The sequence below is a fragment of the Triturus cristatus genome, chromosome 10 (assembly GCF_964204655.1).
Source record: "Triturus cristatus chromosome 10, aTriCri1.1, whole genome shotgun sequence".
NCBI classification, from domain to species: Eukaryota; Metazoa; Chordata; class Amphibia; order Caudata; family Salamandridae; genus Triturus; species Triturus cristatus.
This window is the reverse complement of record NC_140593.1, coordinates 609,931,066-609,948,697: the sequence shown is the minus strand read 5'-3', so window position 1 is coordinate 609,948,697 and position 17,632 is coordinate 609,931,066. Positions and strand designations below refer to the sequence as shown.

General features: G+C 45.2%; 1 protein-coding gene across 1 annotated transcript in view; it reads left to right on the top strand.

Moving 5' to 3' along the window:
• The window catches only part of APOLTP (apolipoprotein lipid transfer particle homolog), a 1,292,669-nt gene that overhangs the window by 936,727 nt on the left and 338,310 nt on the right, over positions 1–17,632 (top strand). Inside the window, exon 48 of the mRNA XM_085632129.1 lies at positions 16,439–16,555. Within this exon, the coding sequence (XP_085488255.1) occupies positions 16,439–16,555 (117 nt within the window). The remainder of the gene's footprint in view (positions 1–16,438; positions 16,556–17,632) is intronic.

Genomic DNA, 17,632 nt, shown 5'->3' with positions numbered 1-17,632 from the left:
TCCTTAAAGGAAAACGGGATGTATTTAAAAAACAAAAATAAAACTTTTCAGTTTCATTTTTTAAGGGCAGGCAGTGGTCCCTGGGACCACTGTCTGCTCTCAAAAAATATTTACGCACACACTCACAAAGGGGAAGGGGTCCCATGGAAACCCATTCCCATATGCGAGTGGTTTACCACCTACTTGAAGTAGGTGGTAATCTGCAAGTATTTTGCGACCGCAAATGCCATTGTAAAACAACAGTACATGGCATGGTGACTCGCTATTAGGAAGAAATGCCCCTTCCTAATAGCAAGAGTCGCAAATGCTATTTTCCCAGTCAACGACTTGCACAATAGCATTTGTACATGCCTGGAACCTTTTTTGCGGTCGCAAATGGGCCGATCTCCGGTTTGTGGCCGCAAAAAAGGGTTGTACATTTGTCCCTTGGTCCTCTTCGGTCGACTCCTAGAAGCAGGATGCACAAAGGCTCCCAAGCTGCCCTACCCAATCATGACGCTGTGGTCACCAGCATGATAGCAGCGTTGTGATTGGTCTGACTGCTGTAGTTCAGTACTGAGACAGAGACTGGGAGAACATGCTAAGTGCGAATGACTGTTTGGCCGGCCCAAGACAGCCAGCTAAACTGTCATGCTCACTTATAGAGTGCCCACTACTCCTCCACCTGCTCTGGACAGCCCAGCCCCGCCCCAAGCCAGTGCATAAAAATAAAATGATAATAACATTGCGTTATTATTTTTTTATTTATCCTGTTTGAACTGCTCACAGAGCAATGGGGCAAAGCTCCTCCACCTTAGCAGAGGAGACAAAAATAGCATTCTTATGTTTTAAACTTTTTATCTACCTTTTAATCAATTTGATAGACAATGAAGGAACATCCCAAGCGAAACAGGTGTGTACCAGCTCTGTAATTTGGAGAGGTAAACTTTGGGACATATTATTTGTCTATGTCCCAAGTTATCGAACAGGGCGCATAAGAACAATAGCAGAGGTAATGTTATAATGTTTTAGGGAAACAACTCCAAAACATGTGGACATATACACATGTTTTGAAGTAACACATACCTAGGTGGTGTTTCTTGTGCACTGTGAGTATTGTCTTTGAGTTCCAGTTATAACATCACCATAGGTATAAGCTCCACAGACCCTGCCTTTGCATACATATCCTATATGTGGGTATTTTCAGTCAGTATCTGTAACAGCAATTGTGGGTGAGGAACTTACTGAGCTTCAGTCTTACCGTGTGGAGCTCCTGAATGCTTTACCCCACATTCCTTTTATTGTTAATGTTGTATTATATATGTCTTGCACATCCGTCCGGGGTGTAGTTAGTCTGAATGCTAAATTGCCTTGTGAGTGCCCTTCCTTTCTGAGTCTAGCCATCTTATACAGGCTTTCCCTTTGAATCCCTTTTTCTCCTCTGACTCCTTGTGTGATCCTGGGCAGCGCTGTACTACTCTTTCTGTGCACTGTACGTTTTCTACCCAGTCCCCAGTCCTTGCCCAAGTGTTTTCTACCCAGTCCCCAGTCCTTGCCCAAGTCCCTGACTGTGTTCCCGACATAGTCCCGGACAGTCCCTGACAGCCGGCGCACCACTCTCATAGTGCGGTCGGCCTCGCACCCTGACGTGGAGCAGCGCCATGCCGGACCCGAGCCGGCTCGGGCTGAGCCATAGCTGAGGGGTGAAAGGAGTGGTCGCAGCACTTGGAGCAACCCACCACTGCCAGAGACGACCAGGAGCTTGGTTCCAGGAGGGGATCCTGGCTCATTTTGAGTGCAGGGCCAGCAATTCCAGTGCGCACAACACTAGAGGTTAGAGTCCCCCTTCTGCTTGACCACATGGGTGCCCGTGCAGTGCATAGATAAGAAGAAACAGATGGGTGCGTAGGAAAGGGCTCTCAATCAGCATTACCAGGGAAGCATCCTAAAAAAACATAGACAATAAAGCTGGTCACACAGCGCAGTTTCCTGCGATAAAGCGAAGACACAGAGAACCATGCTGCGCCACCACAAATCAAAGTAAGCACCTGATGAGTGGGTACCAGTGCCGCAGACCCCACAAACAATAAAGATCCTTCAACACAAATTGGAGCTAGCTGTGCAACAACCAGTGAGCGCCCGAAAGGCCAGACTGAGACAGACAGCAAGTGACCGTTCCTGCCTATCAATTATATAGCGCTACCTCAAAGCATGAAACACTATCGCACAACTAACAGTATGCCATCACAGAAAACTAGGGCGAGCACCACTCCATGAACAGAAACCACTAAAGCAATACTCTGCACAGCGCCATCCCAAATCAAAACTAGCATCAATGCACTGGGCGGTGAGCATTCAGGACCCTAGCCTGAACCGTGCACCATCTGGCACCAACATCGAGATACAGCCCTAGACAGCTCGATCAATCCATGAGTGACCCATCCTTCATCCATTAGTAGTTTGAACCCAGCCAAGGTATTAAAGGGCGGACAACTGCTGATCTAGAGTCTGCTCAGCCGTTGGGCCCACAAAGAGGCGCACCCAACCCAATCCAGAATGGGGAAACTCCAGTCACACACTGATCCCCTAATGCCAGTTGCAACACACAATGCTCCAGCAGTCACCAAACCACAGCAGGGAGACACTGAAGCAACACCTGCACTAACAATGTCGGAAAAGCTTGACAAAGTCTTAGAAGGAATCGAACACTCCAGGATCTCAATGGAAGAGAGATTCGGCACCCTGGCTACGGACCTCAACCTTCTCCGTGGTGACCATCACAAGCTTGCGGACAAAGTGACAGACAGAGAAAAGGCAATTGCCGCCCTGCAACTGTTGGCCAAAGAACAAGAAACACTGTAGACACTGCAAGACCGTCTGAATGCTAAATTGCCTTGTGAGTGCCCTTCCTTTCTGAGTCTAGCCATCTTATACAGGCTTTCCCTTTGAATCCCTTTTTCTCCTCTGACTCCTTGTGTGATCCTGGGCAGCGCTGTACTACTCTTTCTGTGCACTGTACGTTTTCTACCCAGTCCCCAGTCCTTGCCCAAGTCCCTGACTGTGTTCCCGCCATAGTCCCGGACAGTCCCTGACAGCCGGCGCACCACTCTCATAGTGCGGTTGGCCTCGCACCCTGACGTGGAGCAGCACCACGCCGGACCCGAGCCGGCTCGGGCTGAGCCGTAGCTGAGGGGTGAAAGGAGTGGTCGCAGCACTTGGAGCAACCCACCACTGCCAGAGACGACCAGGAGCTTGGTGCCAACTCGCAGACATCCCCCGGGCTCCCTGCCATGTCCCCTGCTAGCAAAATGTATCCACTTTGGAGATAGAGATGCAGTACTCCGTGCCACCAGACAGCATAGTCTCATCAGAATGGAGGACAAACATATAATGCTCTTTTCAGACTACTCCCGCACTGTGCAATGTCAAAGATCCACATTTTTGAAAGTTAAGCGCCGTCTTCGCCAGGAGGGTATTTAGTACTCTCTGCTGTTTCCGGCGCGGCTCAAAACCATGCGAGATAGATCCTCCATATTTTTCCAAGAGCCCGAGGTTGCCCAGGATTGGATAGATCAAAACTGTCAAAATCACCCAAGCTCCGCCTTCAAAAACACCAAACGATCTCAAGCACAGAAATACAATCACCGTCGTTCCAAGAGAGTAAACAGGCGCACAAAATCCAGAACTCACTCCCAGATCACAGGCACCCCAGATCCTGAGCAAATAACTGCTGAGCGCATGAGAGCCCTGCAGGCAGCAGCAGACATGAGACCAGCCTCGCCAACAACACAAGAGGACAGTGGACACGTTGATATGAACAGTAACTATTTCCCTCCACACACCTATGTTACCAAGTAGATAACTGTGATATGATATGTAAACTGACACCACACGTAGCCTATGTTAGGCCATAGACATACCCCTCCATGCACATAACTCTTGTAGCTACACTACTTGGAGCTGTCGTGGACACCCGACCCACCTGCTCCGCCACATATACCGTTACGGAGCCATGCAATGCTTGGATGTACCACCGGCCATGGTTGATCCCCAGTATTAAGCTACCACACACCCATGTTACCAGGTACATCACGGTGATATGGGTTATGACCTAGCACCACACGTAGCGTGTGTTATGCCATAATCAGACCCCCCATACACACACATCTTGCAACTGCCGTACACAAAGCCAACGCGGATGCCCGGCCCGCTGACCCCAGAACACATTTGAGTTTAGAGACATGCAATGTTTGGATGTACTGCCTGTTGCGGTAGATCCCCAGCATTGGGAATGTTTCCAACCCCAGTTTATACCCCTTATTTCACCACCCACTGATACACTGAATGTATGTACCCAGCAGAATGAGAGGGAGAAACTCACGTTTGGCATCAAGGTCAGCTCCGGAGAGGGGCGTACACTACGCTATCACCCCTTGTCCTGCTGTGCCATTCAAGGCACAATATTTCACACACCTCATGATGCCAAAAGTTGATATCAAAATCCTCACATTCAACGTGCGAGGTATGCATACAGCACGCAAGTGCTATGCAGTCCATGCCTACATCAAGCGACAAAGTGCACAGAGTGCGATGCTGCAGGAGACGCAAATAACAACAGGGAAGCTCATAAAATTATGCAAGCACTGGCGAGGCACATTTCGCGCAACCACATAGTCCGCGTTTGCACATGGAACACTTGTTTGGCTATGGCTAGGGGTAACGTTTCAAGAAAATTCCAGAGTGATCGATGTGGAGGGGAGATTTGCCCTACTAGAGGGACTCCTAGATGGTCAATCAGTCCTGCTGGGCAGTATATGCATGCCGAACACAGAGCAGGGTAAATATTGGGACTCCCTTTCCTGTGCATTATCCCCATACATTAGGACACCCTGGATACTGGGAGGAGACTGTAATTGTGTACAAAATATATTCCTAGATAGATCCCATCCGCCGCTCCTGACCTTTCCGACAATAGCACAAGCAAAGCGATTCACTGCATGGATGGAACACTGGGCACTGACGGACATGTGGTGCAGCAAACATCCTAATACCAGACTGTATTCCTCCCATTCTATACCACATGACCTCCGGGTTCGCCTGGACCGCTTCCTCTGTTCCACACACATTGTCCCCATGGTCCAAGAGGCAGACTACCTGGGTCAGATTCTTTCGGATCATGACGCGCACACGCTAACTCTGACCTGGCAGCCACCCCAGCCCCGGTTCCCACCTGGCGCTTGCCACGTGAATGCCTAGAGGACCAAGTGTTTAAACTAGAGCAAAAAACACACATTCAGAATTTCCGGGAAAACACTAGAACAGCAACTACAAGGGCAGTAGAGTGGGCTGCGTTTAAGGTGGTGATCAGAGAGATGTGCATCCAGCACATCTCTGGAGTGCATAAAACCCTAGAGCAATGCATACTAGAGGAAGAGCAGAAACTAGCAGCACTGACGCAGGCTGCAGATAGAAACGAAGCAACATTAACACAGGTAGCAGAGGCAAAAAACGCATATGCGGAGCTGCTCGCAGACCATAATAAGAGGATATAATTTTAGAGCATATGCCGCCAAAACCCACAGGGAGGGGGATAGAGCGGGCACCCTGCTGGCATGGCTTGTCAAGCAGGACACCGCTCCCCATCCGATAACCAAAGTGAATACTATCGCAGGCACACTAGTTCGGTCCCAAGTAGGCATAATGCATGCATTTCATGAGTATTATGCAACATTAAATGCAGCCCTGGACCCGGTAGATTCAACAGTGGTGGACAGATTCTTAGATATGTACACACTGCTACGTATAGCGGCAGCTGACAAAGACACCCTAGATGATCGAATCACCTCCACTGAAGTGACGCAAGCAATAAAATCCTTAGCCACAAATAAGGCCCGAGGCCTAGACGGTCTACCACTGGAGTTCTACCACGCATTCGCCACCCTGTTAGTCCCACGACTGGTGAAAATGTACAAGGCAGCACTAGACAAAGGCATTATCCTGTGATCCCTCCGGGAGGTGCTAATTCTATCTTTTCTAAAACCAGACTGAGATCCTCACCACATGGGCTCATACAGACAAATTGCCCTACTATCCACAGATTACAGAATCTTTGGTAAAGTGTTGCTGAGCGATATGCCTCGGTCCTTCCGGCATTAATACAACCTGATTAATGTGGATTTGTCCCGGGAAGGAGTACCTCCCTCAACATCCGGCAGCAGTTCCATGTGCAGGATCAGGTTCAGGATCTTTTCCCCAGGCCACATGCCTGAGCCTGGACCTGGAAAAAGCCTTTGATATGTTTTCATGGCCCAACTAATTTGCGGTGCTCCAGAGGGTGGGCGTAGGGCCCCAACTACAAGCGTACACTAAACTAATATACACAAGACCAACATCCAGGATTAGGCTAGGACAACATGTGTCCTTTTCTTTCGCGGTGGCAATGGGTACAAGGCAAGGTTGCCCGCTCTCCCCTTTGCTTTTAGCCCTAGCAATGGAGCCAATGGCAATACGTCTCGGAGCAGAAGGCAAACAATGGGGCATCCCACTAGCAGGAACCCTGCATAGCTTTCAATGTACACAGATGACCTACTTTTATATGTACAGGATATCACTGCGGACCTCGCCTCTACCCTGGCTACCCAGGCAGACTGCGAGACAGCTGCTGGTCTAAAGGTCAACTGGGCTAAGTCCACAATATACCTGCTCTTTGTTAACCTCCCTCCACAGACGGTGTGGGTGGAGGAATCGACCTTAGGTGGAGTTCGCAGGCACCTCGATATTTAGGAGTACGCATGTATCACTCTCCACAAGATATCTACGAAGACAACCAGCGGAAAGTATTGGCAGGCATTCACTCCTCTGTCCACTTCTGGAAAACCCGTCCTCTTACCCACATCGGAAAAATAGCAGTAGCCAAAATGATTTTGCTCCTAAGACTGCTGTACCATTTTGCTAACCTCCCGATAGTTCCTCCTTGGTCCTTCTTTTAGGAACTGTACACCCTTCTCCGCACCTTGATATGGGGTGAAGGGTGTAGGAGGGTAGCCCTGGCCAAACTGCAGTTACCAATAAACCGTGGAGGACAGGGAGCACCCTCATTCGAAGCGTACTTTCTAGTAGCTCAAATACAGTGGGCGTAACGTTGGACTGCGGAGCGCTCGTTGGAGGAGACACGCACACCCATGCTTGGCCAGTGTTCGTTCCAGTGATCCGACACATGCTGCTGCCAGGCCATAGGCCAGGGTCGGATTGTCCCCTGCAGTTGACTGTGGCGCACACCTGCATGAAACGCATACATCGGATGTCACAGGCGAACCCACTATACTCCCCTCTTCTGCCCCTAATTGGACTCCCCCGAGGTCACGATCATTACACAGCTCGAGCCCTACATGTCTGGACGGAACACTCACTCATAGTGGCGGGATCGCTATTCGCAGACGGACACTTACTCTCATTTGCAGAACTGACACTGAGCTTCCCAAAGGTCAATTCCTCATGTACGGGCAGTTAATGGCAGACTGACGCCGACAGCGAATCGGCAACGCACCCAGTCCTCCATTCTATATTACAAATGGACGCCACATAATAACATGACTGTATAAAGCGATGCGAGAACTGAACGCAGTACCACTTACCTCTGTGAGTTAAATGGGATGTTGAGATCCAGAGACCTCTCCATGACAAAGAATGGGAACAAGAATTAGAATACCTCAAAAAAGTATCCTGAAACTACCGATTCAAAAATATACAGTTTTTTATCCTGCATCACGCATATCTGACACCAGGAAATCTTCAATGATACTACCCCAATGTATTATTCTCATGCTCGAGATGCCAAGAACCTAATGCTACTTTCCCACACATGTTCTGGAGCTGCCCAACACTCCACACCTGCTGGAATGCAGTGCACACCACATTGTGTGAGGTAACAGGGCTCACGGACATTGCAACATGGGAAGCCAGTGCATTAGGTAGATTCAAACACCGTTAACAGCACAAAGTTGAAATAAGGTTCACATCTCTAGCTCTCCTATTAGCCAAACGGAGCATTGCCATGCACTGGAGAACTCCAGCAGGGCCCCCTTTGGCAGCCTGGAAGGGAGCAGTTGCAAAATGGGGAGCATTGGAAGAAGATGCACTACGCCGTGAAGAAGTCTGTTGCATCCGTAAACACCACATCTACATGCAATGGGAACGCTCTTGCACACTTTTAAACATACAACAGAACACGATGAGCCCCCTCAATCACCGACAAATCCCTCAATGGCCTCTGCAGAGGAACCTAATCCAATATGCGACCAATACGACTAACCCCACTCCCACAATGCATGGGCTGCAAACGCAGAGCATGTATGAACACCACCTTGATACCCTCATACTGTCATTGTAACGAGAACTCTCAGTGGTGCACACCGGCATCTAATTCTTTGCACTCTTACATACACGGTTCAATCCCCCCCAGTTCAGTTAGGGTTGTACTTTCCCCCATTAACATGGATTCTTACATCTGCCAAAAACAGAGGCTGGACATAGCTGCAATACTCAAATTAATTGCAAGTATGCACCCCACCAGGGACAGGAACGAGAACTGAACACTAAAACAGAATTCTATGGGCTACGCAAATGTCAACAGTTCATATAGTAATTCATCCAACTGCATGTATAAACTCTTATGCGAATACCAATTGTTAATAAAGTTGCCATCTGAATGTATACAATGAAAATCAAATAAAAAGAATTTTTAAAAAAAGAAAATGAACTATACAGTAATTGAATTTAAGTTACTAGTATTTCCACATGGATTTTCAAGGAGAGTCTCACATAACATAACAAATAGCATTCTGAGATTAACAAAAAAAATTCTTCAGGTAGAAATCCTTACAGAGTGTCCCACACAGGATTAATCTTTATACTGACTTTTGAGAACATAGGTGTTACGAAGCACTCAAATGATCTAGGAGTCTCCTGTGATAAATGTATCAGCTTTGTGAAATAAGGAGGGTATATTGAGAAAAATGAAATGCAATATCATGGTTTACAAGGATGATTGACCAGCATATATAATTGTAAAGAATTTGTACTATAAATATATGTTTTTAATATTGTATGTAATATTGTGCTTCCACTCTGACAAAGGGCAATACTGTCACAAAAAGCACGCTGGACACATTTTAACTGTAATGTTCTCTTTCACAAAATGAAATAATAAAATAATGATAATAATATAATAATGGTAAAACAGTTGAATAAAATGTAGGTTAAGGAATAATTCTTAGTTAAGAATATTCCAGCACCTCTCTAAAAATGTTTCCAAAAATGTAAGGAATTTCTGAAACTAGTGGCTCTACTTGAAACGGTGTGAGCCAGGTTGGCTTCAACATTTTGGAAAACCCTATGTGTAATGATGATACGGGTGATGAAACCACATGAAGTTGCTCTTAATGCTCAGAGATTCAATAAGGTTCCAAGCCTGATTGCATTGTTAAAGATCCGATCGAGAGTGATCTTACATTGCAGGGGGGTAAGTCCCCACCTCAAGTGATGATCACAATCCTTGTAAGGGTGAGGCATTAAAGTCACTAAATAAACCTGAGCTCGACCCCTTGGTAGCTATGGCACAGAGTAGAGAAGCTTAACTTAGAGGTAAAGTATTTTTCCAATACTCAAACAGTAATAAAGTCACAGCACAAAGCAAAAAATATAGATAGATAATGGAGCACATTTCAATAAATAAAATGACATCTGTATGACAAGGTTCAAAATAACGCCAAAAAGCATTAAGCGCAAAACGCGGTCTTCTGGCTGCGTTTGACCAGTACCTGGGTGCAAGTTAAGGCCAACTGCGATGGAGCGCTGGCGGTTTACAGAACCAGGTTTGCCTGTTCAGAACTTTTACTTTTGGACTTAGTCTTTGGAATGGAAGCCAACAATCCTTAGCAGGGCAAGGCTGTGACAGGAGAGGGCTCCATGTCATCAGATAGTAACAGGAAAAGATCTTGGTGAAGCCGTTAACTTTTGTCGGAAAAGCTACAAATGGGAGAAACTTGAATTTCACACTGAGAGAAGGTCCCTCACTGGCAGGGTACTTTTTGCGCCTTCACTTGGTAAAGATTTCTACCTACGGACTTAATCACTTTTTTTGAGCTTGGATTTTTCCAGCGGGGCAAAGCTGATGGCTATAGTCAAAGAGCGCACCACAAGACCAGATGCCTTCTTCACGAGACCCCGCTGATTTAGAATTGCTGCGGAGGAGAAGAACGTAGATGGAGCAAACCACATCTTTTGCCAGCGGCAGAGCTCCTTCATTGGATCAGCTTGGTAGTTTGGTCCTGGTCCCCGGTCAGTTCTCAGAGCAAAAAACTGGCAAAAAGGTTTTTTGAGTCCCAGCTTTCAGGAAGCCTTAGGGGGAGTATACATTGACACCAGATAAGAGCCCAGGACCTTGGGGACTGTACTTAGGAGACAAGACTCACTCCAGCAGAAGCCAGTAGCAGGGTCTAGTGGAGGTCTAGATGGAACTGGGCAGCTAGAAATGTAGGAAAAGGCCTCTAGAAATTTGTGTTGCTGTAACCCAAACAGGTCGGTGTTATGACTCTTGAAGGCCACTTCTTTGTCCTTGTTACAAGAGGGAGAGCAAGTCCAGCCTTAAGGCTCTTCTCTGTAACAGACAGAAGGTACAGTACTCTTCAGTTCTTCCACAGGTCCAGAAGTGACCTGAGGAGGGTACTTCATCTGCCGTGTTTATGCCCTGTGCCAACCTGTGGGTGGGAGAAACTCCTGGCAACTACCTAACCAATGGGGTAATTGTTTCCAGGGGGAACCCTACTGACTTAGGCTATACCTCCTGTGTGCCCTACTGCAAACAGTCCAATAGTGCCCCCCTCTGTCCAAAACCAACATGGCAGAACCTTTCTTGCCTGCATATCACTTAGGACTTAAGTGGTTTGTTATAAATATTACATAAATTACAAGAATAAACTCTGTAGCTCTTCCCTAAGGGCCTCAATACGAGTTCACCACCGCCCCCACTCCTGCACTGAGAAACCCAAACGCTGCCTGCCCACCAGATTATGATACCAATCGTTGTCTGGCAGGCGGGCAGTATGGAGGTCCCGCGGCAGTCCAGTAAAAGTCTCAATGAGCCTTTAAACCTTTAATACTGCCCTACCATAGGACCGCCACTGCGTGTTCCAGCAGGACATGGACTGTAAAGTCCAAGCCGTGCTGGAACTAGGGGGGTGCTTGCACAAAGGGGGGCACATCATGTGCCCCCCCTTCATGCACCTATCAATGTGGGGCACGGCGGGCCCTGTAGGGCCCCCTTTGTTTTCCCACCAACAGCTTTTACATTGCGGTGCTGACCGCCATGTAAGGCTGGTGGTCGGGAAACTCAAAATATGCATGGTGGGGCTGCAGCTGCACCGCCAACATATTCTGAGCCCCCGACCACCGCACCACCACTAGGGAATGCAGTTCACTGGCGGTTGCGGTGGTCAAATGGACGTCCGACCGCCAAACTTATAATACAGCTGTCAGACTGCCAGTGAGGCAGTGGCTGGGCCGCCACAACTGCCCCCCGGGTGTTTGGTGGTCCATGAACCACCAGACTTGTAATAAGGCCCATAACTGAGATAGCAGTATTAATTTGAATATTGTATCCCTTTTCTTTTGACTGGAACAGCGAACACTGCTACAGTGAAACCAACCTTTCGGGCCTTTTCACTGTTATGTAATGTTTAACATTACACTTTTAGATGTCCTACTCTTGTGTACCATGCACCTTGTATTAATGGGCAATAAGGCCAACTTAGGGAGTTATTTTGACCAGTCAAATTTGCAGTTTAAACCTGCACAGCCAGGCTGCTGGTAGCAGACCTGCAGTCATGTTTGCATTGCCACTGCAGTGGGTGGCACAATGATTGCAGCAGCGGGCTGGTGACATTTAACTTACAGGCACTGGCTACACTTTGGGAACCATAAGCTAGGTATTTAAACATAAGTTAAATATGGCAATCAGGAGTATAGCTATTTTGCCATGTGGAAGGGAGCAGCAGAAGATCTTTTTCATTGGTTAGCAGAGGTAAATGCACCGAGTTCTATAGCCATAAAAAATAGACCTCAGGAAAAAATCCAAAACAAATATGGGATGACCCTTCGGAAAGGGCAAATCTCCAGCACGCAAGCTGAAGAGTTTACGTTGCAAAGGTTCCTAAACCCATAGAAATATGCACACATAGAGACATTATTTATCATTGAAGATATCAATCATCCATCCATCTACAAAACTATAGCTCTCCTTGAATTTGTGTTCAGTTTCAATGATAAAGCTGCCCCATCTGTAGAATTGTGGCAGGAATGCAAAATACCTTATCCGAGTTAGAATTGATCATCCATCCTAGAATTGTTACAAACGGATTATATATATTGCCTAATAATAACAAAATGGACTAAATTCAACAGTCAGTGGCTGCTTTTAGTGCTGATTGATCAATGGAAAGCCTGTGATGCTTTGGACAGAATTAGGTTGTGTACAGGGTGTAGTGGGTGAACTGGATGTTCGCTGTAATTTAGCACCAAGAGTTTTATGATTGAGCTCTTATGCTGCACAATCTAGTTTTGTGCCGGGTTTGTGCATTGGCACATAGAGAACATCGATTAATTCATGCTGGTAAGATTGCACGTCTGGTATTAAAACTGAGCTCCAAATTATCTTGTTAATTGGGCACTGACCAAAATAATGTGATACAATCGGGTAGCCATTAGCTTTTGACACTCCCGTAGGTCTGAACCTGAACTAAATCAATCAATCAATCAATCAATCAAGGAATTTGTAAAGCGCACTACTTACCCGTGAGGGTCTCAAGGCGCTAACGAACTAAAGAAATGCAACAGGGCAGTCAGGCTTGCTATTTGCTAGGGAAAGTGACCTTGAATGTTCTAAATGTGAATACACAGAAAATGCCACTCCTTTTGTTTACATAGCAATCGTTTTTCTTCACTGTTACAGGTTTTTTATTAAGAATTACTTTTCCAATGATTCGGTCCATAATACTGCAAAACCCAAGGTTATGTTCTTGAGGTATTGGTGCATCATAAAATGTACCATTTGAAACACCTGGACTCCTCTCGAAGTTGTCAATTAGGTTAATTATGTAGGATTAAGGATTTTAAGCAAATTGTCAAAGTGAGAGATAATTCACTGTCTCAGCTAAAACAAAATCTAATATACAACACAAAAATTAAAATTCTGCATTATTAAAACGATTCTGTACACATTCATTCTTGCTAAAATGTTTTTAAAAGTGAAACATTCTTCAGCCATTGCCAACTATGCGAATTATTTACTGCGGATACTGGTAAAAAAACACAGGCCTCGCCTAATAGTTGCTTAGAGCCAATGCATCTCTACAACGTTCAACCTGTTAGTGCTTCAACAAAGGCAGAAGGTAATTTTATAGATCACACTGGTGCAAAATAGCATAAAGTGTAAGGAGTTTCCAGTTCTCCTGTGTTGCAATCTCTTTGGGGTATCATTTTGGTGTGACATATCATTAAGAGCCCAAGGCCCAGATTTACAAAGCTCTCATGCAACACAGCACACCACCAAAAGTTGCTGCATTGCCTTACGTGAGAGGGAGACGGGACAGCACCCTATGGAGCCATGGCCCGTATAGGGCGTCCTACCAGGGCGGTGACGTAGGGTGGGGGAAGGGCAGGGTGGGGGGTTGTAAAATGCGGCATACGACCGATTTCAGGTAAGTACCGGAAAAAAAAAAATGTTGTGCGCGCTGCATCGCATTTGGCGATGCAGCTCGCGCAACGAAATTTGTTTTATTAATTTTTTTCGTAACTTACCTGAAATCGTCCGTATGCCGCATTTTACAACCCCCCACCCTGCCCCTCCCCTGCCCTACGTCACCGCCCCAGTAGCACGCCCTACACGGGCCGTGGCTGACCCTATCTATAGAGATGTGGCATCCTCCTCCCCTCTCCCTAGCGACGGTGCAGAATTATGCTGCGAACATCCCGCTCACACCTTTGCGCCGTAGTGCAGAAGTGTCTGCGTGACTCTTACATAGATTTTGTACTGGAAAGGTACCCATCCAGTTCAAAATGCTATGCTTAGGCTGACTTTACAACTTTTCCTACTGTGTAAGCGTGCCGTACAGAGCAGCAAAGATGCAAAGTCGGAAGAGAAAGAAGAAATTAAACCATTTCTCCTTGTAAAGTCTGCTTTCAAGCGGTGTTACTTTTTGGTGGAAAACCCTGTCTTCTATTGTTAGTAGATAGGGTTTTGCATCAAAAACCATGGGTGGTAGCACAGGAACACCCATGCAGCACCCATGGAATGCTCCCATGACAAAGATTATCTCAAAGCACCACTTCGCGTTGATTTGCGTTCTTAAAGTTCATAAAAATTGTAGCTTAAAAATCATAAGTGCCCCCCTTGAAATTTACATTGTGCAATCCAGGTCCTCGACACTCTATGGGGCTGAATTATGGGGCCATACTCCTACAAATGATATGGTCAGTACCGAAAATAATTTTATTAGGAAACTTTTAACCCTTCCAAATAATACGCCGCTCATGCCATTGAGGTTGGACCTAAATATTCGCCCCATTTCAGAGGTTGCTGCCTCAAGGCCACTGATGTATTGGAAGAGGATTTGGAGTACAACCGAGTTGGCATGCTATAGAGACGAACTGAAAGTAATCCTGGGTACACTGGGAGCCGATAAGATCCCCTGGCTCCAGTATGTTAGGCAGACACTTAATCAGGTTGGTCTTGCACACCTCTGGGATAATCCAGAGGATACAATCTCGGGCATTCCCAAGAAATATCTTGCCACAATACTCAAAGATTACTACTTAATGAAAGCTTATAGCTCGGCTAAACCATCAAGTCTGACTGATGCTTTCCTTGATGTTAAGCCATATTACGCCTTTGTATCGGAACTTGATGTTATTCAGCCAACCTTAGCAAAGAAGCTATATGTACAGTTCAGATACGGTACCCTTCCCCTATACTCATTCACTGATCGATGGGCGGGTGGATTACATCATGTATGCCCTGGTTGTTCAATTGAACAGGAAACCACGATTCATGTTGTGCTTTTTTGTCCGGCTTATGCCGGTATTCGGAAATAATGGATTATACAATTATGCTTAAATCTGGGTGTTAGGAGCTATCTTGATTTTTATAGGATTCTGAGAAGCGATACAAACCCACTTATTGTGGTTTCAGTTACCAAGTTTTTGTTTTCAATGTGGTTAATTCGCAGGAAACTAACTAGCAAAACTATCCACTGACATTCTAGTATTAAGCGTGGCTAGAATACTGCCAAACCACATTGTTAATTGATTATTATTCACTGGCATTTGTACCTTCAAATTGACTGGAATATGTACTCTATTATGGAAATTGTGAGATTAAGACTGTACTTTTATGATTTTAAACAATCGCAATAAAGTTTTTGATGATGATGATGATGATTTGCGTTACTTATTCTTACAAACCAATCCAAATACCAATTTTCGTTGGTTTGTAAATCCCCAAAAAGATTTTGCGTTGCGTCTGTGTCAAAAAGATAATGCAAACAAGATACAAAACCTGTGTAAATCCCAGACCAAGTCTGATTTTCAAAAGCCAGGAGCGTCGAATAGCAGGAATAATTATAAAACTATATAAAACTTTATAAATAAATAACTAGGTATGGTTCAGCTAGTGAAATAATTTGCGACCATATATTCGTACAATAATGTGCTACATCGGATGTTGCTGGCTAATAGCTCCTTTTTTTATAGCCAGATATCTTCCTTGATAAGGGCTAATGTGGACTCATTCATTTTGCTAAAGTGTTCCCAGAAGTTTATGCATATCCTATTGACTTGAATGTTTTCTTGATATGAGATAATCCTTTACAGTTGCTCGTGTTTTCCATGCCAATGATATAAAGATTTTAGGTACAGATCTAGAAAGGGATGTACCAAAGTGAGCATAACACGTTTGGCCTGTGAGCATATCCTATAATTAAATATGTACTTGAAGAAATATGGTTGGTACTGCAATGAAGGGATGATAAGAGGAAGCTAAGGGAACAAGGTAGCCTGTGAGTGAGATGTGGCTTGGAAAATGTGCCCCGAATTCAAATAAACAATTTAAATAACTTCTGATGTTTCCAGTCCACAACCAGTCACAGCTGCAAAGAAATTGAATTGACTTCAATCACAAAAATTTCAAACAAAGTATGGACATTATTGTATGTCTGAGAGGCTTTTTCATTGTTCCTGCAATAGAAATATGAAATAATAAACTCAGTGATTTCAAAAGAGCAAAACACTCTTCAGCTCACACACTTTTATTTATTTCCTATTCACATTACACCTTGACAGCGACAGACTGCAATCATTCTATCAAACTAAAGCATGTTTTTTTATCATGTTCTTTCCAATCTAATAGGTCACTGAGGAATTGAGCTTCATTCAGAAGGCGGATCATGTCTTGCTTAATTACAAACTCACACACAATCTGGAAGCACTCAAGGCTTTACTAATTGAAGACAGAATTGATATACAGGTACTGTATCTCTTTTAACTGTTCTATTTTTATCAGAACTAACGATTAGATAGTATATCCAAACATCCCCAAATGACAAACTAAAAGAACACCTGGGCGCCTCTTTATCTAGGGCAAGTAGACAAGACTCTTCACTATGACTTCCTGGGATAATATTTTGTTGGCTTTTGATGAGACTAGAAAAATGGCTGGGGGGTGCATAATTATGCGTGACTAAGGAGGCATAGAAGCCAGATGTATGTACTGCAATTTGTGCACCGACTTTTACTAATCCTAGTATATTTTGCGAAACAACTTATGTACCAAAAGGTTGCAATTCGACCTACCTCATGAATCTTAATGAGGAAGGTTGCGAAATGTGACACACTACGTTGCGCTGCCATCGCAGGAATGGTGGCCGGCTTGGGTGATCAGATCCCCATGTGACTGCCTTTAAATAAAGCATTTTGTTTTTAAATGCAGCCCGTTTTCCTTAAAGTAAAATAGAATGTGTTAAAAAAATAAGAAAAGTCTGTAAAACGTTTTTAAGAGTAGGCAGTGGTTCTATGGACCGGTGCCTAGTCCTAAAAACGTTTTTGAACCATTCACAAAGGGGAAGGTGTCTTTGGTGACACTTTCCAGTTTGTGAATGGGTTACCACCTTCTCTGAGGTGTCGTGAAATATGAATGTTTTGCAACCAGATATTGGTTACAAATATGTCTCGAACCCAGTGATTTACCTAATCAGAGTGTTTGCGACAAGAAAATGTGTTGACACATCCGGCTCAAAGTCCCTTCACTTGCATCCACCTGCTCATTGCTTATTAAATACTGACTCTGATCGTCCTCAGTTCATTGTGGGAGCCCTTTCCTCCGACCCTGATTGCAAGGGTACAAAACTTTCTCCTTAGAGCTACGCGGACTTGCCACATCCCTACCTCAGATTCCCTGGTTTGAGCCACAGCAATTTCTGCTCCCTCTGTGCTACATGTTTTTACTTTAAAACATGTTAATACTTAACATATGTTACTCTTTCAAAGACTGTCTGCATCAACTCTTATACATCTATATCTCAACAGTTCCGTCAGGCAAAAGTCT